This window comes from Gracilinanus agilis, chromosome 1 (assembly GCF_016433145.1).
Source record: "Gracilinanus agilis isolate LMUSP501 chromosome 1, AgileGrace, whole genome shotgun sequence".
Classification (NCBI taxonomy): domain Eukaryota; kingdom Metazoa; phylum Chordata; class Mammalia; order Didelphimorphia; family Didelphidae; genus Gracilinanus; species Gracilinanus agilis.
This window is the reverse complement of record NC_058130.1, coordinates 225349792-225376214: the sequence shown is the minus strand read 5'-3', so window position 1 is coordinate 225376214 and position 26423 is coordinate 225349792. Positions and strand designations below refer to the sequence as shown.

The 26423-nt window shown below is 39.9% G+C and overlaps 1 protein-coding gene across 2 annotated transcripts in view; it reads left to right on the top strand.

Moving 5' to 3' along the window:
- Positions 1-26423, top strand: part of XYLT1 (xylosyltransferase 1) — a 435908-nt gene that overhangs the window by 379864 nt on the left and 29621 nt on the right. For both annotated transcript variants that reach the window (XM_044660441.1, XM_044660437.1), the window contains 2 exons: positions 11401-11617; positions 15041-15217. In XM_044660441.1, coding sequence (XP_044516376.1) covers positions 11401-11617; positions 15041-15217 — 394 coding nt within the window. The remainder of the gene's footprint in view (positions 1-11400; positions 11618-15040; positions 15218-26423) is intronic.

Here is a 26423-nt window from a genome sequence, read left to right as displayed (position 1 = left end):
AACCTTGTCTTGGTTTGAGGTAACCTTTGCCAGAAAAGCCCCAGAAAGCCCTACAGGCTCTGCCAAGCTGGGAAGGCTTCTCGTACAGGTCCAGGGATGGACTGTGTCTGTTATCTAAGACCACCTGATTTCATTTGGGGAAGTTCATAACCAGAAAGCTGCAACCACATGCTGAATTTTTTGCTCTTTAGAAACTCACCAAAATCATCTACTCTGATGGATTGTAGATAGATGAGTGAATGAATGTAAAAGCATTTATTAAGTGGTTAGTAAAGGCCAAGGGCTAGGCTAAGCTTTGGCAATAGAAGAATGAAATAGTCCCTGTGGAGTTTGGTACAGAACAAATAATAAAACCTCGTCATCCTGAGGGTTCAGTGTCAGGGCAAATAACAATACCTGAGCGTCTAGAGGAAGGATAGAGGGTAAATCCAAGTGGCCACGAGGGTGCAGTGGCAACGTAAGTGATAAGACCTGAAGAGCCTCCATCATAATGAAGAGTAGTATTTGGTGACTGCTCAGCAGGGGTGTTCAGTGTTCAGGTTACCAGTCTTGGAAACACTACTACATCCCTTGGTACTCAAGGAACTTGCTCATTTGATTTCTGAGCTGATAGGAGTGATTTTTCAAAACTCACACACAATTTGAGAGTGGTGGCTCAAGACAAGAAAAAAACAGGGGGGCAGCTGGGTGGCTCAGTAGATTGAGAGCCAGGCTGAAAGATGGGAGGTCCTGGGTTTAAATCAGGATTCAGACACTTCCTAGCTGTGTGACCCTGAGCAAGTCATTTAACCCTCATTGCTTAGCCTTTACTACTCTTCTGCCTTGGAACCAATGCACAGTATTGATTCTAAGACAGAAGATAAGGGTTTAAAAAAAAAGATTAGAAAAATACAAATGTCCCAACATTCAAAAAGGGGATCTTAATAGAGTGTCTAAACCTGTGATGGGCAAACTTTTTAAAGAGGGGGTCAAAGGAAAGGAATTGCTCATCTGTCAGTCTGTTTCTAAGACAACTCTTTCAAAGTTTCATTGTATTATAGCCTACTCATTGTATTCGTCAGATTAGGAATGATGTCATGAGGCTGGATAGAACATCAGCGGGATACATCTGGTCCACAGCCTGTAGTTTGCCCATCACTGGTCTAAGCTATAGACATGTGAACTCAACTTCAATTTCTGGAAACATTCAATGGTTCCATTGTTAACATTTAGAAGGGGAAGCAGTGACCATTGAAATACTATGTTGTCATGAAGAAACACTGTGACAAAGTAATTTCATTACCTTTTTCTTTAAAAAAAAAAAAAAAAAAAAAAAAAACTTTTTCAGCCATGGGGTAGGGGGTGGAGCTCCAGGGGTGAAGGGGAAAGTAAGAGCATGAATTATGTAACCATGTTAACTTTTCTAAAAAATAAATATTAATAAATGTTTTTTTTAAAAAAAAAACTTTTTCTTCTGACCTAATAACAACTCTTAAGACAAAAAGGCAGTGTTTGGTAAATAGGAGTTAAATGACTTACTCAGGGTCACTCTTAGTTAGGAAGTGTCTGAGATCCGATTCGAACCCAAGTTCTCCCAATTCCAGACCTGGTGCTTTATCCTCTGTGTTTCCTAACTACCCTTTTTCAAAGGGATTTTAAATGGGTAAATTAAGACCACAACATAGATAGCTGAGCTTTTAGCACTCTTTATAGCCTTGACAACAGAATGAAAAGATGGAGCTCAATGATAAATGAAAATTGAGTAGATTTGGAATTGGTTGAGTGACTAGTCTTGGTGAACCTGGAGGTAGGTCTCTATTAGAGATGCCTAGTAAATCTGTCCTTGGCTCTCTGCTGGTCCATATTTTTTATCAGTGACTTGAATGAAGACATAGATACCAAGCCTATTAAAATTTACAGAAAGCACAATGCTGGGAAGAATATCTTGACATTAGAGACAGGATGCAGAAAGCTTTTGACAGATTTAAACAAAAGGCCAAATCTGATATCATAAAATGTAATCAGCCAGTCAAAAAAGCATTTATTAAGTAACTACTACGTGCTAAGTGCTGGTGATACAAAAATAAACAAGAAACATTCCCTTCCCTCAAGGAGCTCACATTCTAATGGTAACTTAATGAAAACAAATGTATTTGAAGTAAAAAAAATAAATAAATACACAAATAACAGGATGAGCATCGCTTGGGGGAAAAAACCATAGAAGTTCATATAAAAACGTGTGGAGATTTTAACTGGATTACCCTTCTAATATTAGTCAAAAATGGGATATGACAGCCAAAAGAGCCCATTCAAATTCAGGCTGCATGAATAAAGCCCACCTACAAATCAGGGCAAGCTGGGTAAAAGTGCCAATTCTGACAAACAATGTGTGACCTGGGCAGGTTGTTGAACCTTGAAACTCTCTAAGGCTGAATAACAGAACAATTTCCAAAATACATTGTTAAGGAGAGTTTTATTATTTGGATATTCACCCCGCCAGTTGATGGCAAATTATGGACCACTGGGCCAGTGTTTGCATTTTTAAATAGTGTTTTGTTATCATTTGAAATGTAAAAATGATGCTTAGCTCTCTGGCTACCTGGAGTGTCCAGGATAAAGGGAGTGATACAGTTTCAGAGTACTTGGCCCTGATCATCCCACTTGAAGTATTATATTTAATTCCGAGTGCAACATTCGAAGGAAGATGTTGCTCAATGGAACTTCTTCATAGAAGTTGAATGTGTACCAGATATAAGTGGGGATGGTGATGGGACTATAAATCATTCTTTATAAAAATTCTTAAAGGGAGTGTTAAGCTTGGAGAAAGGAAGGCTTTGGTTGGGAAGGATTAAGATGAGCTCTATGTGTATTTGAGAAGTTGTCAGATGGAAGTATTATTTGATTTGGCTGTTGAGAACAGAATGGACAGTAATGGAAGAAAATTGTAAAGGCAAAATTTGGCTCAGTGTAAGAAAACATCCTAACAATTAGAACTGTCTAAAAATGGAATCATTGCATAGGGTGCCAGTCCTAGAGTCATGAAGACACATCAACCTGAGTTCAAATCTGACCTCAGATGCTTACCAGCTGTGAAACCCTGGGCAAGTCACTTAACCCTATTTGCCTCAGTTTCCTCATCTGTTGAATGACCTGGAGTAGGAAATGGCAACCCACTCCATTATCATTGCCTGGAAATCCCAAATGAGGTCATGAAGAGCTGTATAGGACTAAAATGACTGAACAACAAAAATAGAATAGGCTGCCTCAGAAGGAAGTAGGCTCCCCTCTACTGGAGGCTTCAAACTGAGACTAGATGGCTGACTGCTCATTGGAATTGCTTTAGATGGGATTCCTCTTCAAATAGAAGTGAATTGTGTCACCTTCAAGATCCTTTCAAGCTTTGATCCCTTCTCTGTTTCTATGAATACCCATGCAGTGAAAGAGCTCATTCGTGAAGTACTAACATTTCTCCTCTCCCATAATTATCTTGATGGAGTGAATAGAATAGTGACCTGAGAATCAAGAGACCTTGGTTTTTGTTCCAGTCTCAACACCAACTATCCTCAATTTCTGTAAAATGAAGGAAATCGAACTAAATGATCTCTTGGGTCACTTCTAGCTCTAACATTCCATGAAATTTTCTGTATTCAGCATACCCAGTGCAGTTCTCACCTTTAATATGGTAGTCTTGAAATAATTAATATTAATGACAAAAACTAGCCTTTTTGTAGTGCTTTAAGGTTAGCAAAACATTCTACAAATATCATCTCATTTTACCCTCACAACAGTCCTGGGCTGTTCTGTCATTTCAGTCATGTCCAACTCTTCATGACCCCACTTTGGGATTTTCTCGGCAAAGGCACTGGAGTGGTTTGCCTTTACCTTCTCTAGCTCATTTAATAAATGAGGAAACTGAAGCAAGCAAGGTTAAATGACTTGCCCAGAATCACACAGCTAGGAAGTGACACCACCTCACACCTCTTAGGTTGGCTAATCTGACAAAAAAGGGCAAATGATAAATGTTGGAGGGGATGTGGGAAAATTGGGACTCTAATATACTGTTGGTGGGACTGTGAATTGATACAACCATTTTGGAGGACAAGTTGGAACCACACTGGAAAAGCCATAAAATCACACATACACTTTGACCCCAAAAATACCACCATTAGGTCTGTATCCCAAAGAGAGCATAGATAAAAGAAGGGACCTACATGTACAAAAATATTTGGAGTAGCTCTATTTGCAGTAGCAAAAAGTGGAAACTGAAGGGCTATCCATCGATTGAGGAATGCCTGAACAAGTTGTGGTGTATGGTTGTAACGGAACACTATTGTGCCATAAGAAATGACAAAGAGGATGATTTCCAAAAAAACTTGGAAAGTGATGCAAAGTGAAGTGAGCAGAACCAGGGGAACATCGTATACAATAACAGCAATATTGTATGATGATCAACTGTGAAGGATAAACTATTATCAGCAATACAAGGATCCAAGACAACCCCAAGGTTGTTGATGAAAATGATGAAAAGGTTGATGATGAAAAGTGACGTCTACAGCTATAGAAGGAACTGACAGAGTATGAATGCAAATCAAACCACACCATTTCTAACCCTTACTACCTTCATAACATTTTTCTTACTTGCACAATATATATCTTCTTTCATGACTTGAGGAATCTGGAAATTTGTATTGCTTGACAAAACTGGAATAATAAATGTCTACTGTCTGGGGAGGGCAGGGAGAGATGGAGAAAATTTGGATTGGAAAAAGTAAAAAAGCAATTGTTAGAAAATTGTTTCTACATGTAATTTTTTTAAAGGAAAAAAATAAAAAGGAGTAGGGTGGGAAACATAGCTAGTTCATGACCCCATTTGGGGATTTCTTGACAAAGATACTGGAGTGGGTTGCCATTTCCTTTGCCAGCCCATTTGACAGATGAAGAAACTGAGGCAAATAGAATTAAATGATTTGCCCAGGATCTCACAGCTGCTAAATATCTGAGGCCAGATTTGAACTCTAGACCCAGCACTCTAGCCACTATACCACCTAGCTGCCCTGGAAAACAAGTGCTATTATTATCTCCATCTTACAACTGAGGTAGACAGAGATTAAGTGACTTGCCCAGGGTCACACAACTAGTCATTATCTCGGGATGAGTTTGCACTGGGGTGTTCCTAATTACCAAGTCCAGGGCTCTATCCACTGTGTCAGCATAATACACAAGTGGACTGCCCAGCCATGGGCATGAAGTAAATAGAGTTATTTATTCGGTGGATTACTATGACCCTGATGTTCTTTCAAGGATAAAAACAAAAGAATTTCCTATTCCAGGAGCTATTTTCTAAATCCATACTTGCCCTATAGGGGTGAATCTGTATCATCTCATTTATTTTCCATTTACATTGTCCCTTGATTTGAGTAGATTTGTTACCTCTGGGAGGTACCAAAGAAGGAGGAGTGGAATGCCATTTTCACAACTTATAATTTTGTTCTAAATTATGCTAATGTAGGAAAGCTTAAAGGATTTCTTTTTAAAAGTTCAGCCATTAATTGAGATGGTATTTATAACATTTCCTTCAGAGCCCAAGAAAGCTGAACCAAAATAATTCATTTTTTGACCTTGTGAAGACTTTTCTGGGATGGCTTTCATCGGCAGATCCTGGGGGAAGGCCTCTGTACACCAGTTCTTTTTCTGTCAATTTGTTCTTTCTTCTCTTTACCCCATCTTTTTTGAAACAGCAGGAATTCTTAATTCTGCACTTTCCTTGCATCCAATTGTTTTCTGGGCCAGGGGGAATCCTGGCTAATGTTGCCAGAACAAGTAGGTGCCATTTCATTCTCTAATGACTCCTTTCCCTTTTTTGCTCCATTTTTTTTTTTGAAAGGCATTGGGCATGGGGAAGAGTAGGGTGTGGCAGCAAGTAAAAAGGGATTAAATTCTAGAACCCCAGGGCTATAGAAATGGTATGAGGAGAGCCTATTTGCAATACATTTTTTAAAAGAAGGAAGAATTTTTATTAAAGTTTGAGAGGCCATAAAGTAGAGTGTTCGAGGGAAAAGAAAGGGGCTCTCTGAAAAATGAAAAAAAGTAAAAAACCCATGACCAAGGGATAATTCCCAGACTCTGGGAAAATCATTCAACAAAACCTAAGAGGCATCCAAGTGTCTCAAGTGGATAGAGAGCTAAATCTGCAAAAAAGAGGTCTTAGGTTCAAATGTGACCTCAAATACATCCTAGCTGTGTGATCCTGAGCAAGTCACTTAACCCCAAATGCTCAGCCTTCTGAAATCCTCTTATGCCTTAGAATGGATATTTAGCAAAGATTCTAAGACAGAAGGGAAAGGTTTTAAAAAATTAATTAAATAAAAAGCTTTATTGACATCTTCCTGAAGCAGTATATATAGCAATTCCTTGAGGTCAGGAACTGGTTCTTTTTTGCTTTCCTATCCCCATTGCCTAGGCACATAGTAGTTGCTTAAAAATGTTTTTTAAGCTGAATGAGAAATGGTCAGGGCTCTCTTTAAGTGGGCTTTGAAAAAGGAGAATTTTTTTTTTTTTACTTTTATTAAGTACCTACTTTGAGCAAAATTTTGTGAACAGCAGTAGAGAAAAACAAAAGAAAGAAAACAGTTCCTGACCTCAAGGAGCTTATATTTAGTGATAACTCTTCATTACCAAAGCCACAAACTCTGATATAGCTTCTCTCATCCCCACCAAAAAACTGGAAGTTAGTCTCGTTAAGACAATCAACCCAGTCTCTGAACAAAGCATCCCGCCCATGCCTATCCCTTCCCCCAAAGTACATGCCTACATTGCCCTACTGCTCTCTGCTGATGCCTGATTGAGAATCAGATACTCTTAAGTTGTTCTATCATTTCAGTTGTGTCAGACTCTCTGTGACCCCATTTGGGGTTTTCTTGGCAAATATACTGGAGTGGTTTGCCATTTCCTTCGCTAGCTTATTTTACAGATGAAGAAACTGAGGCAAACAGGATTAAGTGACTTGCCCAGGGTCACACAGCAGCTAAGTGTCTGTGGCTGTGTTTGAACTGAGGAAGATGAGTCTTTCTGAGTCAAGGTCTAGCTTTCTACCCAGTGCACCACCTAGCTGCCCAGAGTGGAAAGATTACTTCCTGGGTTTTGAGTCTAAAGGTTCTTGAGTTCCAATATCAGCCCTGCCACTTATGAATGATATAATCTAGGGCATATCACATAAGCTCTCTGAGCCTTAGTTTCTTCATCTGTAAAATGGGTTGGATTAGATGATCTCTAAGGGCCCTTCCTGTTCTCGATCTCTGATCTTATAACTACTACTGATTGGCATGTGTGACCTAAACCCTTGATAGAAGGAACTGATGTTCATAGAAAGACATTCTATGTTGTTTAATGACAATACCTGGCATCAGTATTGTTTTATATGACTTAGGTAGTCCTTTCATATTACATCCCATTTGAGGCTCCCAAAATAAAGGATAGATATAGATATTTTTAGCAAATGTATATAGACAATCCTGATCATGTTTAGTTGGTTGGTTGGTTGGTTGGTTGGTTGATTTTTCAGCTGACCAACTAGTTTGGTGTCTACCATTAGATAAATGGGCACCAAAATTGTTCATCGAAGTGTTTAATATATTTACCCATAGTGCAAAACCCAGGCCCTCGGTCTTTTTTACTACCCTATCCCAACATAGAATAAGGGTGCCATTGGCAGTTGTCCTCTGTCTCCCCGGGAAGTTTTCTAAGACATGGGTAATTGGTTGGGGCTATTTACTCATAATTAACCAAAATGTGCATTTGCAGCTTATTATTTTTGAATGAAGTAAATACAGCAACCAATCTTCCAGCCCCATGAATATTTCATTTTCTAGATTACTGCATAAATATTGTATTTGAATATTATGGTCTGGGACAGCACATTAAAATTGCAAGACTGTGCTATTATCCCTTAAAATGGAACATGAAATTAGAAGCTGATTCATGGAAAGAATAATTTCACAAGCTTTCTTACCTGCATTTCTTTCTTCTCTTCTGTTTATTCTGTAGACAAGTACTATTTTGAGTTAATAAATTATATTTTGTTTTTAATTTAAAATGTCAGGAATGGGGAAAATATCATTGGATATTGTTGCATAATTAGATACTAGTCAAAATAAAGTTATAATTTTGTCTTACCAAAATCAGTGACTATTTCTTAAGGTACCAAATGAAAAGAAGAATACATCCCATGGCATTTATTCCAAGGAAATGTAATGAAAAACATTTACTGAGTCATTCTTTAGTTGGGGTTTATTTTGCTAATAAGCAGAGATGACTTTTTAGAGAAGGGACAATTTGCCAGATAAGAAATCAGAACCAAAAACAAGCAATTGAGATCTGGGTTCTAATTGTGACTCCAGCTCTGACTTGCTTTGTGACCTAGGCCAGTCATTTTCCATCTCTAAACTTCAGTTTCCCTATGCACAGCACAGGAAATTATGTCTGCCCCAGAATTATATGGCAAAAACTATTGGAAGAGTAAAAGTAAAAGTGTAAGTGAAAGTGCCAAGGCCCCCACCAAGATATCCAAAATAACTAGGGATCAACATCTAACTGAAAATATTTTATAAGCCCAGCAAAAAAAGGATATTAATGAAACTAAAATCATGTATGCCAAATAAAGCTTCTTTTGGCTCAGCCCTGTCCTAAATACTTCGATCTGTTGTAGTAATAATAACTAACATAAAGGTTTCCAAGAGTTTACGGAGCACTTCATATGTATCTTCTCATTTGATTCCCAAAATAACCCTGCAAGGAAGGTTATCATCTCCATTTAATAGATAAGAAAACTGAGACTGAAAGAAATTATGCAACTTGCCTAGGATCACACAAATAATGTTCAAAGCAGAATTTGAACTTGAGTCATCCAACTCCAAGTCCAAAACCCCATCCTGTTTTTCACCTAGTTTTGTATGCTCCTCTAGAGAAGTGGCTTTTTTAAAATTTTTTGTCTGTTCCCCAGTGCCTAGCATAGAAGATATTTTTAAAAATACTTGCCATCTGACTGATTGATTGATTGGTTGATCCATATCATTTATGGTAATGAGCCTCTGGGCTGACCCAGTTGGGATTTCCCATGGACCCTTTCTTAGTCTTGTAAGCACATACTGATGTGAGGCTCTGAGCTAGAATTTAAAAGGCAAGGACTCTGGTGCTACCTTCCAGATTGACTCAGAACCCCACGAGCCCATGGGCTGATCTATAGCCATCTATTTGAGATGTCAGTGGTAGTAGCTGACAACTGTATCCTTTCATTCTGATGCCTTTCATCTGTTATTGGGTCTAATTTATTCAGCATATATCTTGTTTGTACATAGGTGTTTATGTGTTGTTCCCACACACACACACTAAGATTGTGAGTCCCTCAAGAGCAGTCACTGTCTTTGACCATTTTGGGGGGGGTTGGATCCCCAGTTCTTAGCACAGGATATGACACAGAGTAGGCACTAAATAAAGTCAGTTTATTGACTGGCCGACTGATTTGAAAAGTTATCATGCCCTGAAGAAGGAATTTCTTTATAATTTGAATTATATCCACCCTAACAAGATGTCTTACTATCTCCATCAGTGCCTTTGTGATCCCCCAAAGTCATCACTTGCTTTCCTACCACTGCTTCTCTATTCATGATTTCCCCCTATTTGGTACATCTCCCCTGCTATATTCTAGCTAGGGGGAAAAGATGACCCTTTCCTTACGACTTCTAATTAAAAAGCAAATGAGACAGGAACTCTGACTTCTGTCTAAGCACAGGGAGCCAGGCAGAGCTTACAGCCGGGCTGGGAAAAATGTAAACAAAATCACTTCTAAAATTTTATCCATCTCTCCGTGTGGATGATCTGATCACCTTGGAGCCTCATTCCATGCCATTCTTTTTTTTTTTTTTTTTAACCCTTACCTTCCCTCTTAGAATCAATACTGTGTATTGGTTCCAAGGTAGAAAGGTGATAAGGGCTAGACGACAGGGGTTAAGTGACTTGCCCAGGGTCACACAGCTAGGAGGTGTCCAACTCCATATTTTAACACAGGAATACCCCCCCCTTCCAGGTCTCTTTGAATCACTTTGTCCCCCCACTTCCCCATTCCATCCCATTCTAACTGTCTGTGTCTCTATATGGAGCTGAGCTTAGCCAATATCAGAATTCCTCAGACCTGCAAATAAACTAAGGGCTAAGAAATGGCTCCTCCATCCCCCTGACTGAAATTTGATGAAGAAACTCATCTTGAAGCCAATGAGAAAAGGAATTGGATTTCAGGGCAGGCTGGTATCTCTAGAGGAATCATAGTGGGTAGCCATATAGCGAGGTGAAATCAATCCTAGGTAGATGGGCACAAGGGTGAATGAACCCCATAGAATCAATATTAAGTATCATTCCAAGGCAGAAGTGCCCTAAGGACCAGGCAATTGGGATACAGCAACTTGCCCGGGATCATAGAGCTAGGAAGTGTCTGAAGCTAAATTTGAACCCCAGACTTCCCATCTCCATGTCTGGTGCTCTAAAAGGTTTGCATCTGTGAGTAGGGTAGGAGAATGAGGACAAGAACTGGAGAACCCTGGAAATTAAAGCAAAGATTGACAACAGCGACAGAGAAAGAGAATGACTGCAGCTTGAGCAGTACTATATTAATGTTTAGATTAGAGAAGAGATTTTTTTTTAATCCTGCATGTATGACAACATCTGGGGTCTAAGTGATATCCTCTTTCCTATAGAGAACAATTTCTTTATTCAAAACCTATTTGAAATCTAGCCTCCTCCCTAAATCCTTCTATGACAACCTGGACAGAAATTATCTTTTTTTCCCCACACTTCCTAGAGCCTTTGCTGATTATTTCATTCATTTAGTATCAGGGCAGCTAGGTGATACAGTGCATAAGGTACCAGGGCTGGAGTCAGGAAGTCTTATCTTTCTAGTCATCTGGCCTTAGACCCTTACTAGCCATATGACCCTGGTTAAGTTACTTAACCTCAGTTAAATTTCCTTATCTGTCAAATGTGCCTTGGTTTCCTCAACTGTCATATGAGCTAGAGAAAAAAAAATGGCAAGCCACTCCATTATCTTTGTCAAGAAAATGATATCAGACACAAATAAAATGATTGAACAATAGCATTTATTTGAATTGTTTTGTTTTTTTAATTTGTGTGCTATATATCCCTTCTACTTTGTAGCCTTGGTGACTTGCCTAAATTTACAATGGAAATTTAAGTGACTTGCTCAGGGTCACATAGGTATGATTTTATCAGAGGCAAAACCTGAAACCAGATCATCCAGGATCTGAAGTAAGCTCTCTAAACACTAGTCTCTGCCACCTCACAAATAGAAATAGAAGTTGGTTACTTTCAACTTTCAACTGGCATCACTGTGATTGATTTCTTTTCCTCTCCCAGATTTATCCGGAAACAAGGACTGGACCGCCTCTTCTTAGAGTGTGACACTCACATGTGGCGCTTGGGTGACCGGAAGATCCCTGAGGGCATCACGGTGGATGGAGGCTCTGACTGGTTCCTGCTGAACCGAAAGTTTGTGGAGTATCTGACCTTCTCCAACGATGACCTGGTGACCAAGATGAAACAATTCTACTCTTATACCTTGCTTCCTGCCGAGGTAGATACTTGGTTCCTTTCATTCTGGTTCAGAGAAAGCAAAGAAATTTTTTGTTATGTGAAATTAGAACTACTTGATATCAGAAATCCAGATGAGGACATCTAGGTGGTTCAATGGATAGAGAGCCAAAATTGGAGATGGGATGTCTGGTGTTCAAATCTGACCTTGCATACTTCTGGCTGTGTGACCCTGGACAAGTCACTTAACCTCACTTATTGAGTCCTTAATGCTCTTCTGCCTTGGAACCTATTTTTAGTATCAATTTTAGAACAGAAGATAAAGTGTTTCATTTTTTTTAAATGCAAATGAAAAGTGAAAAATTCAATGAAACATTTACTATAGGCTACTTTTTTATCAGAGGAATAGTCATTGATACCACCTTGAATTAAATTACCCCAGCCAGAAATGCCTAATTCCATGTTGTGGTACCAAAGTACTTACAGGGGAGGAAGAGAAGAAAATAAGTATTTATCTTATTCAATCATGTCTGACTCTTCTTAATCCCATTTGGGATTTTCTTGGCAAAGCTGCTGGAGTGTTTGCTATTTCCTGTTCTAGATCATTTTACGGATGAGGAAACTGAGGCAAATTGCATTAAGTGACTTGCCTAAGGTAGCACTTACTCATGTTTGAGGCAAGATTTGAACTCGGGTATTCCTCATTCCAAGCCCAACACTCTATCCACTGTGCCATCTAGCTTCCCAAAATATTTACAATGTGCCAGGCATTGTGCCAGGTACTTTATAAATAATATCTCATTTGAGCCTCACGACAACCCTAGGAGATAAGGTGCTTTTATGATCTCCATTTTACAATTGAGGAAACTAAGGCAAACATATTAATTGACTTGCCCAAAGTAGCATAGCTAGTAAGTGTCTGAGGCTAGATTTGAACTCGAGTTTTACTGACTTCAAATCCCGCACTTTATCCACTGTTAATAAAGATACATCCACTGCAAAATAAAGATACGTCTTCAGTTTGGAAGGCAATGAAGTCTAATGGATGGAGCCTCTACTTAACTCCCAAAGATCTGGATTAAAATACTGCTTCTGACACTTTAGGCTTGTTTTAGTTTCCTCATCTATAAAATGAGGGGATAATCATAATATCTGTAAGTTGTTAGGAGTCCCCAGTGGAGTGCATTGATTTGTAAACTTTCAAATGCTCCATAAATGGCAGCTATTACTAATATTAGCTACATAAAAACCTTGGTTGCTTCCTCTTTCAGAGTTGGGCTAAGAATTGCCCCAGAGATCCAAAAATTTCCTTCTCCCCCTCTCAAAAAGAAAATTCTATATGCTAAAACTCTAGAGTAGGTTCTATTTCTGTTGAGCCAGATGGCAGCCTCCCAGGAATAGTCAGGTGGCTGTGTTCCCCCCACCCCACCCTATTCTCCCTAATCTTTTCCCCTGCCCCAGCTGCCTTCCTGTTCTGTGTTTGCCTTGATGAGTATCTTTTAATGATTTCAGAGCTCCTTGGCCAGCAGCCCTGAGCTTTCTGGGAGAATGATGAGTTTGGTCTGGGGACAACTGGCCTTTTGTCATTCAGGGGAATTATAGCGCTTGTCATAATGTGCCTGGTTCTTAAAAAATTATTATTATTATTCAGCACACATGTTAAGTAATCTGCTTTTAATCCTATTTCGGCTAAAATCACCTTTTCTCTCAACTCCGATAACCTTTTCATCCATTATCTTGCCTGGAATTTCTGTATCATTATGAAAGGACATGGGGCAGAGGATAATTGGGTAGTTTTTTCCATTGCTTCAATAAAAGTATGTGGCACTATGGGTTTATAGACAATCTGAGCATAAAATCCAAATTCACCGGCCTGTCATTTAACATTAAAGGAGGGTCAGGAGATGGCAGGGAGTGTCAGACTCGATCGTGTATTGCTGCTTATTTATAGATCATTTTCAAGTTATTTTTAAAAAATAAAGGTTAACTCCTCCTCTAAAGCTGAATTTGAGCTCTGCTCTGCCTTCTGAACTGGCCGCTCGGCTTGATACCCCCCGGGTGCATTTCAGCTTCACGGCCTCATCACTGAGCCCCTTGTTTCCCGTACCTTCCACACATCACCATTTTGGTATAGAAATGGGAAGTTAATGCCAGTGATAGTGGGGTGTGTCTTCAAACTAATCCTTGTCTCCTTTTCTCATCTGTGATGCTACCCAATTATAAACAGAGCATCACAGCAATTGCATAAGAAGGATGATTTGGGGCTCGAAAATGCTTTTAGTCTCTGGCTAAATTTATCCAGGTAATTGCCTCAGGGTCTACTTTGCTTTACCAGTCTAAAACCCAGCCTATATGGGAGAAGGAAGAGGAGGAAGTCTTTGTGGCATTCATAATACCAACAAAAATAACTAATATTTAAGGGAAGGGTATCTCATTACCTTGTTGTGGCATAAAGTATAGAACCTTAAGGTTTGCAAAGAGACAGCTGTATACCTTTTTTTCCCTTTTATTTTTTATATAAATTGTTGTATTATTATATAAATTATTTCTATAATTTAAATGATATAACTGCTACAGTGATGATGATCCCTATTTTATAAATGAGGAAACTGAGGTTCAGAGAACTTGTGACTTGCCCAAGGTCACCTATTTCATAAGTATTTGAAGTGGGGTTCAAACGCAGATCTTCCTGACACAGAGTCATAGCCATTCAACTCTATCCATTATGCCACACTGCCTCTCTCTCTGAGGACACATCAAGTGTCTCATAGGGACTGAGAATATCCTAAATTATATAGAAGTCTACTTCAGTTGAGGTTAAAGTCTAAAATATATCTTTAATTGGGAAATATTGATGGAATATTAAATTTAGGAAGGTCTGGATTCAAATATTGCTTTGTAAAGATTAAAATTAATATATAATAACTAAGTATTATATTTTATAAAGTTTATTAATAATAACTAAAGTAAAAAAGCTAGCTAACCAAGCCACAGTCACGAGAAAAGAGAGCGAGAGGCGGAGTTACAGCCAACTATATACAAAACGTGACCACACAATGTGGTGGACAGATTAAAAGGAATTCTGGGAAATACTGAAGGATTTCTGGGGGATGAAGTCCAAGATACAAAATTCTCTAACTATACAGCTTCTTTCTAACACTTTATGTGTTAGAAAACTTAGAGACTACAGATATTATTATTATCATCCCCATTTTACAGATGAGGAAACTGATCGCATAAGTACTGCTGAGCAGTTAAGAGTTGAACACGCAGGATCTTCTCTCTGTGCTATGATGCCTTCTGAGAGTCACACCATTGCAGAACCCTCCATTTGTAGAGAATTTTTGCCAGACCTCTCCAAAGGGGAACAGTTAGAGGGGTTCATCCTTCCAGCTTCTTCCCTGAACACACTTGTCGAGGAAGGACTAGTCAGATCTCACGGGGTCTCTCCTGTGTCTCCTTCCAGTCCTTCTTCCACACCGTCCTGGAAAACAGCCCCCACTGTGGCACCATGGTGGACAACAACCTGCGCATCACCAATTGGAACCGGAAGCTGGGCTGCAAATGCCAGTACAAGCATATCGTGGACTGGTGTGGCTGCTCCCCCAATGACTTCAAGCCTGCAGACTTCCATCGCTTCCAGGTGAGCCGGCGGCCGGAGAGGATGGTCCTTCTGGGTCAGGGGTGGATGCTGGGACCAAGGCATGGAGGAAGGACTCTCTCGGTCACAGCCAGAGGGACACGGGTTATGTTGTTCCCTCTTGCAGGAAGAGATAATCTAGTTCTAGAAATGGATGAGCACCTGAAGCTCAAGGGTACAAGAAGCCAGGCATGTATGTATGTCAGTGGCACAAGTTCTTGCTGGCCATAAAATCGAACATGGAAAATCCCAGAAAAACAGGACAAGGCTATCTTTCTATCTTTTTCTAGAAACCTCACCCCTACAGGGGAGCTCATGTATATGAGACTACCTATAAATGAGACCAAGACAGCTAGGTGGCTCAGTAGATAGAGCCAAGCCTAAAGATGAGAGGTCCTGGGTTCAAATTTGACCTCAGATACTTCTTATGTGACCCTGGGCAAGTCACTTCACCCCAAATACCTTGCTCTTACCACTCTTCTTTGTGCCTTGGAACCAATGCTTAGTTATCAGTTCTAAGACAGAAGATAAGGGTTTTTAAAAAAAGAAAAGAAATGAGTCCTGTTTTGTGTGTGTTGCTCATGGAATTCCCCCTATTACTTTATAGTCACATCTTGGATTTAGCAACAGTCATTATCACCAGAGCTTCACACATTTTAATAAGTGATCTTTATTCACTATCCCTGGTACTTCCGAACTAAAACTACCCTCCCTGGCCTCTATTCCTCTATAAGTGTTGTCTGGCCCTATCAGAAGGGTAAGCTTCTTGAGGAAAGGGATTTGCTCCTTTTTGTATTTTTAATCTCATTGCTTGGCACATTGGAAGGGCTTGAAATATATTTTTCATTCATTAGTAGTCAGCCATGAAGGCAGAAATCATCCTATAATATCTCATGGTCTAGTATTTAGAACCCAGACCACAGGACATGGCCATAGGCTAATGCTGTGATGCCTCCTCGTGTCCTGACTGATAGGTCTCCTTGTCCCACCTTGAGATTGCTGCAAAGGGTAGATCGAGAATGGTGCCTCTTGTGGTATTGAAGCCATTCTATAAATGAAAAAGTCCAATGGCCCAGTGCCCAGAGCGATGGAAATCTAAAATGAGAAAATCATCACCATCCTTGAGTGTTAATGGTGTCCCCGGTAGGGCTTAAAAGTGCCCTCCAATAAGGTCAAACCTGACTGCTCTGCAGGATGCCAACAGCACCAGTTAATTCAGTGCAAGGAAAAACATCCGCCTAGACAGCTCTTTGGTATCATATGACTCATCGTGAATAAATAACATTTATTAAACTCCTTCGTACGGGTCAAGCAATAGAGATAGAAATATAGAAGTGAGAGGCGGTCCCTGCCCTCAAGGAGCTTCAACACATACAGGGAAAAATGGTGGCAAGGGAGGAATGTCTTTGTTTTCAGATCTCAAGGATTTTGAATGAGAAAAAAGCATTTATTAAACACTCAACTGCCACCTGATTGACCGAATTTTCCATTTTCCAGCTTGTCCTTCATGGTAGAGTATAGACACTGCTCCAAAGTCCGTCAGCTGTTTAGTATGTATTGTATCTTTATGTGTCCATACGCCCGTATTCCCTGGGAATATGGGCATGAGACAGGATGGTCTTTGTCCCTTTTAGCCACCTCTTTCAGCCATTCCTCTCCTGTCTCTTCCTGCCTACGCCACAGCCTCCACACGTAGTATATTGGGATGAGGCTGAGTGTGAAGGCTTCTTTCTTCCCTCCTCCTGGCTCTCACCTTTGCTACTCACTGCCAGTAAACACAAATAGAACCCAGAAAGGATGACTTTGCATGGGGGAAATGTTCAACTCATTACTTAAGTAGGATTGTAATTCCCCTGGTTATTGGTTACTTGCTCCAAAAAAGACTAAACAAATGACTCTCGGGTCAGCATAGTAGGCACGTGGGATCCACACGCTGCTTCCCTGACAGTCACTGCAAATGTTAAATTATAGTGCCAGACAGATTACCTTGCCACGCTTTCTCCTAAGCCCTTGCTCTGGTCTAAGTTGATTTCGTTCTGCCAGTCTTACTTGAATAACAGGTAGAGATTTCACTTTTTTTTGTCCCCATTCTAATCCCCTAAAATTGATTTAGACTTTTCCTCTCTCATTCACAAGGAACCTTCCCTGCCAATCCAGGTAGAGGAAAACCTCGTTTCCCATCTGGGGCCCATGTTTACTCCAGCTGGGCCCAGCATGATCTGGGTCACTGAGAGGATTTCAGGGAGCGAGAGAACATAACCTAAGCCTCGCCATATGCTTTTCTCTCTACTACCCCCTCCCCTGACTCTTAAGCCCAAATCCTTTCCTGCTTTTTGGGAAATCTTCTTAACTTGAAAGCGCTTTGATTAGTCAGATGACTCCTGAGCTGCCGTGATCCCTTCTGGCTTCACACCAGGCCACGATATTATTTCTCTACCCACCTGTTCTTTTGTGCTCTGTAGTCAACCAGTGCCCTCTAGGAGAGAGGGCTGAAAATGCCCCATCTTCCAATGGGCACTCTTTAGTTTTCCTGTTCGATGTTGGAGCAGCTATCCCACCCCCAAGAGCTATGTCATCCTTAACAGAATCTTCTCCTGAAATCATCATCATCAGAATTTTTAACTCCGAAAAGCATGCAATCTAGAAAAAAATGCAGAAGGAAAATTTGGGGGGGAAATAGGACTTATTTGTCAATGGAACCCAATGAGAAAATATTGAGACAAAGACTTATAGAGTAACCACAGATCAGTGGGGTCATAGGATCAAAGATTGAAAATTAGAAGGTGTCTTAGAGGAACTTTGGTCTTAAATTCCCCTTTTTATAGATGAAAAAAATTAAACCCCAGAGATGTTAAATAACTTGGTCAAGGTCACATTGATGGCAGACTTGAGATTTGAGACTGAGTCCTCTGACTCTTTATCCAGCATGGTTTCCACAGTACCATGCTATGTCCCCTTGATACTACCTACCCCCCAGCCTTATCCCCAGTGTGGACTAAAATATGTTTCCTTGCCAGACAAATGATTCAGTTAATGTACAACCCAGATCCGAAGAATACTAAGCAATCCAAAGAGCTTCCCCATTTTTCTTCTCCCCGACTCCCTATAGAAGCTGTATTCAGAGACTCCAAGGGTGCAGTTTATTATTACAGATATTCACTTGACTAAATTGGCTGCCAGGTAGCTGGACTGTATTGTCCAGCATTTTGCTATTTTCATTTTTCTCTTTATGCAGAGAATTGCTGTTCTCTTTGAGGAGTTGGAAAGAGTTCTCATAAAGCTCAATACGACATTTCTAATTCCTTGCTTTCTTGGTGTCGGGCCTATTTACACAGGATTGGTTTCCTGGCATTTCCTTCCCTTTCTTTCTCCCTTGATTAGGAAAGGAAAGACTAAAATGTGTGAACCAAACAAGACAGGTACTCAGCCCTTCCCTTGCTGCTCCCTCAAGTTTTACACACATCAGCTTTCATCACTTCCCACCACTCTCTAATGGGCTGATTTCTGATGGCAAATTCCATGGCACCATGAAATCTAATTAGATTAGGCCCCACTAATTCGGAATTTGTGCTAATTCACACAGGAACAGGGTTGAAACCTATCCTTGCACTGTCTTCGAGGGTTTGATCTGTGAAGCAAATTTATATAATGTGAACAAAATCGTATGGAGAATGTTTGACCCGCTCAAGAAAATAAAAAATTGGTTTTAGACACCTAGCAGAACCTATTTAAATGAGAGCAATTGAGGTGCTAATTACAAATAAGCCTTAGCATCCTTTAAAGCAAGACTGTCAATGCCTTAGCGTGGCAACACTTGATTGCGTAACTATTACATAATTTAGACTTTTTATCAGCTCAAAATTGCTTTTTCCTGATTGGCCTGAATTAATAATATTTTCAGAGTTCTAACTTCACAAAATTGTTACTTTGGTTAAAAACAGTTGACATTGTTGACTATCCCCTTTTCCCTGGATATTCTTTCCTTCCTGGGTTTTCATGACTCTCCTTTCATGACTACACTGTGTATCTAGTAGCTCCTTTACACTGTCCTTTGGATTTCCTTCCATTCTCTTATGCAGGAGGGATAAAATAGGATTCTGTTCCTAGGCTCTCTTCTCTGCTCTCTCTACGCTGTGGTTCCCAGTTAGTGATTCACAAACTCTGGGAGTCTGAAAAGAGAGTCCAAAGGGTTGGTGCAAAAAAATTCTTTTATGACACCAGTAGTAAAGAAGTAAATAATCACAGAAAATTATGCGAAATATTTTTAGTAGGATACTAGCTACCCATGGGGTATAGAACCTAGAGTTTACAAAACATTGTTTTTGTTGAAAAGAATTTACAGAACAAAAAAATGGGGAACCACTGCCCTAGATTCTTTCTGCATGGTCTCATCAGCTCCCTTTGGTTCAATTATTATCTCTATGCAAATGACCCCAAGATCCACATATCTAGCCCTAATCTCTCTCCTGAGCTTCAGATCCACATCACCTACTTCCTGTTGGGCATCTCCAGATAGGTGTACTCTAGGCATCTCAAACTCAACAAATCAAAAACAGATTACCTGTCATCCTTTTCCTCATCTTCCCTTCTTCCTACCTCCCCTATTGCGATTACCATCCTTCTTCCAGGCATCCAAATCCACAACTTTGGAGTCATTCTCAAGCCTTCACTTTTTCTCATTCACATCTAAATGAACAAACCTTCTCAGTTCTTGCTGCACCATATTTCCCACATCTATCTCCTTTTCCCTACTCATATGGCTACCATCATAATTCATTTCACAGTTCTATTTAATGTTTCACTGGGACTCTAGCAAGAGACTGCTTACTGGACTCCTAACATTCAGTATATCTCACCCACTCATATTACACAGAATTAATATTTTTAATACTCATAACTAGAATTTTGTTAAAAAATAAAATAGATTAGCTAATCTGATTTTTTAAAAGAAAGAGTAAAACCCAATAATCAATTTCAAATTGGTATTTCTAAAAGCACAGATATGATCATGTCATTCCTTTACTCAAAAAAAAAATTTCATTGTTTCCCTTTGTCTTTTTTTTTTTTTAAACCCTTACCTTCTGTCTTAGAATCAAACTATATTGGTTCCAAGGCATAAGAGCAGTAAGGGCTAGGCAATGGGGGGGGGCGTAAATTATTTACCCAGAGTCACACAGCTAGGAAGTGTCTGAGGCCATATTTGAACCCAGGAACTCACAACTTTAGGCCTTGTTCTCAATTCACTGAGCCACCCAGCTGCCTTCTTTCTCTTTGTCTTTACAACAAAATGCAGATTCTTCCATTTGGCATTTAAAGTCTTTAGCAATCTAGCCTCCTCTTCCCTTTCCAGTGTTTATATATATTCCCCAGAATGTACTTTTTGATGCGCCATCACTGGCCTCCTGGCTATTCCACAAATAGGACACCCCATCACTTAGCTCTGGGCATTTTCCCAGGCTGTCCCTCATGCCTGGAATGCTCTTCCTCCCCCTTTCTGACTACTAAACACCCTGACTTCCTTTAAGTCCCAACTAAAGTCCTGTCTCCTACAAGAAGCTTTCCCTAATCTCTCCTAATTTCAGTGCCTTCCCACTTTTAATTATTTCCCATTTATCCTATAGATAGCTTGCTTTATATATATTCTTTTGTGTGTTTGTCCCATTCAACTGTAAGCTCCTTGAGGGCAGGGACCATCTTTTACCTCTTTTCGTATCCCCAGTGCTTAACACATCACCTGGCATATGGTAGATGCTAAATAAATGCCTATTCATTAATTATTAATTGGGTATCATGCACTACTTTTCTTCAAATACTCAACATTTCTCCCAGCCTAGCCTGGTGGCTTTTTCTCACATAGGTTATTCCATCGCCTATATAGCTCTTTGTCTTTGCCCAGGCTCTCCCCCTTGCCTGAATATTCTCTCTCCTCACCTCTGCCTCTAACCCCATTCAAGGTTCAACTGAAGAGATTCTTCTTATCAAAATCCCACTTTTCCACTCCCTTATTGTTGCTACCCATGGACTGCTTGGTGTATATGTTCCCAATGAAAAATTAACATAGGTACTGTTTCCTATTTCTCTTTTTTCTGCTTAGCATCCCACCTAGTGTCTGGAACACAGGGACTTAATAAATGCTTATTGCACTGAACAAACACTCATGCATAAATACCTCACTTCCCTACATGGTAAACAGCCTGCATGTGTCCTAAGGATCAAACATTCCCAAATGTCAAAAATCAAGATTCCATTGGCTGTGAAGAGCTTGAAGACAGTATTCAAAGAAAATAGTAGAAGAGGTTGATAAATATAGAAAAATGCCCTTTTAGAAAATCTGTACATGATCAGAGAATCATATAAGGAGAAAGGACCTTGAAAGGTCATTTAGTTCTGCCCCCTGCCTCTAGGCAAAAGCATCGCTATTTTTTTTAAGAAACACTGCTTACAAGAAAGTGAATCTCTATTAACCTAAAGATACATCTATCTATATCTATCCATCTATCTATCCATCCATCTATCTATCTATCCACCTATCTATCTTTCTAATCCATCTACCCATCCATCCATCCATCCGTCCGTCTATCTGCCTGTCTGTCTATGTCTATCTATCCATCTATCTATCTATCTATCTTTCTAATCCATCTACCCATCCATCCATCCATCTGTCTATCTGCCTGTCAGTCTATGTCTATCTATCCATCTATCTATCTTTCTAATCCATCTACCCATCCATCCATCCATCTGTCTATCTGCCTGTCTGTCTATGTCTATCTATCCATCTATCTATCATTCTAATCCATCTATCCACCTATCCATCCATCCATCTATTAAAAGAAGTAGTGGGTCTGACAGATGCCAAACAGGGTGCCAAACACAACAAGGGACAAACCCACACCCCACAAGGGAAAGGACTGACTGGATGCACTGAATAAACCACTGAAGGGATGTGGGGAATGGGTGATGACAGTTGACAGTTTAACTGTCCAACACATTAACCAAGAATACCATGGATGACAAATATCTTAATGTGGGTTCAAGTGGTTGAGAGGAGGAACAACAAGAAGTATATAAAACAAGGGTTTAATGTTTTCAAGATAAGGAAAGTAATTGAGGTAATCTCTAACTCTCAGGGATGGGCTAACTGTCAAAATGGAATCTTAAGGGTTTAGCTGGCTCTCTGCTTCTCTGCTAAGCTAACTTCAGGCAGGCAGGCAGGCAACCCTGGCTGAGGGCTGGAGGGGGCTGAGATATCGAGATTCTCACAACTGGTCCAAGCTGATCCTTTGATGACTTCAGGGCACAGAAAATAAATCCTTGCTCAGCCAGCAATCCAATGAACACTAGGGAGGAAAGGCTATCTACAAGTTGTCCACCAACTGTAGATTTGAAATCCTTCACTCTACCCAGGTTACCTTGATAGATGGTCTCTCCAGTCTTCTCTAAAAAGCCAATAATCCACAGTTTGTAGCATCTCAGCTGGTTGGATAGCAACTCTACCCTCCTAACTCCAGCATAGCCCAGATCAAAACTCTCTCTGCATTCCATATTGGAATGTCCATGGTCCAGCCAAGGGATTTGCTTTAGCCTGCCTGCTACCTATCTTAAATTTCTATCCTACCCTATAAATTACCTATAACACTATCCATCATCTATCTATCTATCTATCTATCTATCTATCTATCTATCTATCTATCTATCTATCTATCTATCTAATAGAATGCCCCATGTCTCTGTACTTGGCCCTGTTTTGTTGAACATCTTTATCAGTCAGTAAGTAAGCCTTAAGTGAAGGCTTAGATGTTATATTTAAATCTGAAAATAATTTAAAGCTTCAGTTCAATTTGACAAACATCTATTATGTGCCTAGTACATGTGTTCAGCACAGACAAAACACTCTGTTGGGTTCTGGGAAAGATAGGTTATAACATAGACCCTGCTTTTAATTATAATATGCACTAATAAAGAGTCTAATTGTGATTGAAGAAGAGAAAGTGTGCAAACAACTTGGGAGTAAAGGAAGGGTCAATAAAAGAAAAATCTTCACAATTAAATGAAAGATGGATTGGAGTGGAGAGAGATGTGAGACTGGAAGAACAATTAGAAGGATATTGCAACTGTCAGGTGATGAGGTTTTGAATTATGGTGGTGACTATGTGAGCAGAGAGAAGAGAACACACTAAAGATATTATGAAGGTAGGAGATATGAGTTGGTAATAGGTTGGATATGGGGGTGAGTGTAGGGAAGCAGTCAAGGATGACACTGAAGTTGTGTGCCAGGGAGGATAGCATGGTGACTCCTCAGTAATAGGGAAGAGGGAGCAAGAGAAAAGGGTTTGGGGGGAAAGATGAATTTATTATGGATATGTAGACTTTGAGATGTGCGTAGGACATCCAATTCATGTGTCTAGAAAGCAGTTGAGTCTGTAGGCCTAGAGCTTAGGAGAGAGGTCTGGAATGGATCTGGGAATAATAATAGGTAACATTTATATGAGGGAGCTAGGTGGCACGATGGATAGAGTGCCAAGCCTGGAGTCAAAAAGACCCCTGAGTTCAAATGTGGCTGCAGATACTTAACTAGCTCTGTGACCCTGGGCAAGTCACTTAACCCTATTTGCCTCAGTTTCTTCCTCTGCCCAATGAGCTGGAGAAGGAAATGGCAAGCCACTTCAGGATCTTTCCCAAGAAAATTCCAAATAGGGTCACAAAGAGTTGGACATGACTAAAAAAGGGTTAACGATATATAGCACATAACAATGTGCCAGGCACTGGGTTAAATGCTTTACAATGATTATTTCAGTTAAGCCCCACAACAGGTGTTACTATTAGTCCCATGAGGCACACAGGTTAAGAGACTTGTAAATATCTGAGGAAGAATTTGAGTTCAGGCCTTCCTTACTCAAAGCTCTGCACTCTCCACTGAGCCACCTAACTGCCTAATAATATCTATGGAGATTTTAACTAAACCCATGAGAGTTGCTGAGATCACCATGCAAGATAGCAAGAAATATGCACACTGCCCTTCTTCTTGAATTCTTTGTTCTCTTGCCCTATCGCAGTTCATTCAATGCCAATTCTTAAACCTATGTCACTCATGCCATCTGGTTCATTCCTTTCTACTCCTATGCTGCTGAATACTACTGAAAGTCATGCAGCCATGCCAATTGGATTAAGAATTCACATTATATAATCTCAACTGGGACTTCAATGCTACATAATAATCCTTTTATTTTTTCCTGATTGACTCTCAAACATACTCCCTAAAGCATCCCTTCCAAACTTTTGTTCCTGCAGCTCCCTAATGCCACCCCTTCTCATTCATTTTTTTTTTAAATTTCAACAGAGGCTCACACCCTTACTTTACCAGGAAGAGGTCCCTGATCTCCCTTACTCCACATTCTAGTTGCCCTCCTCTCCCTCATCTTCACATCCTCTCTCTCTATCTCTCTCTATCTTTCTATTTCTCTCTTTCCCTCCCTCCTTCTTCTCTCTCTCTCTCCTTCTCTCTCTCCCTCCTTCTATCTCATTCACACACACACATACTCTCAATTTCTCTCTCTCCTTCTCTCCCATCTCTTATTCTCTCTTTATCTCTCTCCCTCCTTCTATCACACACACACACACACACACACACACAAAGAAGTATTTTCCATCTATCATTTCCTCTAATCTTTCCCTAACTGCTACCTCCTTTCCATCAGATCTACAAATATGCTCAAGTATCCCCTTACTTGTATCAGTGGAGAGCAAGAAATATGCAGGCGCCTTCTTTTGGTTGGTGATCCAAACTACTTTCCGTGGGCTGGAAGAAGGGCTGAGATCTAATAGGCTTTCTGGTTGGAGTTCAAAAAATGTCATCTGTAAAACCATTGGTAGACTATAAGATCCTCTCAGGCAAGAGTGATTTCATTTTTGTTTCTTTATCTTCCCTAGCACAATGCCTGGAATGTAATAAACAATTAGTAAATGTTTGTTGAATTGAATTGAAATGAAATAAAGAGGATGACAGTCAGTCCAATGCAGAACACATGTGCTAAATTCACACTAGGAGTGGGACACTGGGTATGTCAAAAAAGAAAAAGTAGTCCCTGCCTTCAGAGAGCTTATATCCTACTGAAAGGATGCCATTTGTATCCAAAAAATAAAGTATATACAAAATGAACAAAAAGCATTTTAAGAGAACTCAAACTGGGGGAATCAGGCCCCTCTTAAAGGAGGTAACCCTCAGATCAAGCCTTGAAGAGGGCAAGCGATTCCAGGAGCTGAGGTGAGGGAAGAGAGCGCTCTAGATACCAGGAACAGCCTGGGAAAAATCAGGGAGCCTAGAAATGGAGTTTTGTTTATTGGTGGCAACAAATAAAAGGCAGCTAGGCTGTTCAGTGGATAGTCCACTGGGCCTGGAGTCAGGAAAACTGGAGTTCAAATTTGGCTTCAGACATTTACTAGTTGTGCTTGACTTAATCCAATGGGGAAGGAAAATGGCAAACCACTCCAGTATCTTTGCCATAAAATCCAGAAATATTCAGAAGGACAGTGTGCTATAAAAGAGATAAGAAGGGTGGGAATAAAGAAAAGCTACATATTATAGGCAAAGGTCTTAAAAGTTTTAGTGGGCTAGGAGCTCAAAAAGAGATAATGCAATATTGGACTTTATTAATATCAAAATAGTATCCAGATAGGAAGTGACAACATACCTGCTATGTTCTCCTTTGGATCACATTTGGAATTAAGATCATTTAGATCACATTTGGAATATTGTGACCATTTCTGGATGTCATATTTTAGGGAAGATGTTAACAAGATTGTTGTCATTAGTCATACCTGACTCTTCATGACCCCATTTGATATTTTCATGGCAAAAATCCTAGAGTGGTTTGCCATTTCCTTCTCAAGTTCCATTTTACAGATAAGAAAATTGAGGCAAACGGGATTAAGTATCTTGCCCAGTCATACTGTAGTAAATGTCTAAGGCCAGATTTGAACTCACTTAGATTAGTCTTTCTGACTTCAAGATTGGGATTCTATCCATTGTGCCACCTCATGGACAAGCTCAGATGGGTTCAAAGAAGGGGAACAGGATCATTATAATCTAATAAATAGCTATTTGGCCTTGGACAAGTCACTGTACTTCTTGCCCCCTCTTAGTTTCCTGATCATTAAAACGAAAGGATCAGATTCCAGCTCTAACATTGTCTGGTTTTGCCAATAATTAACT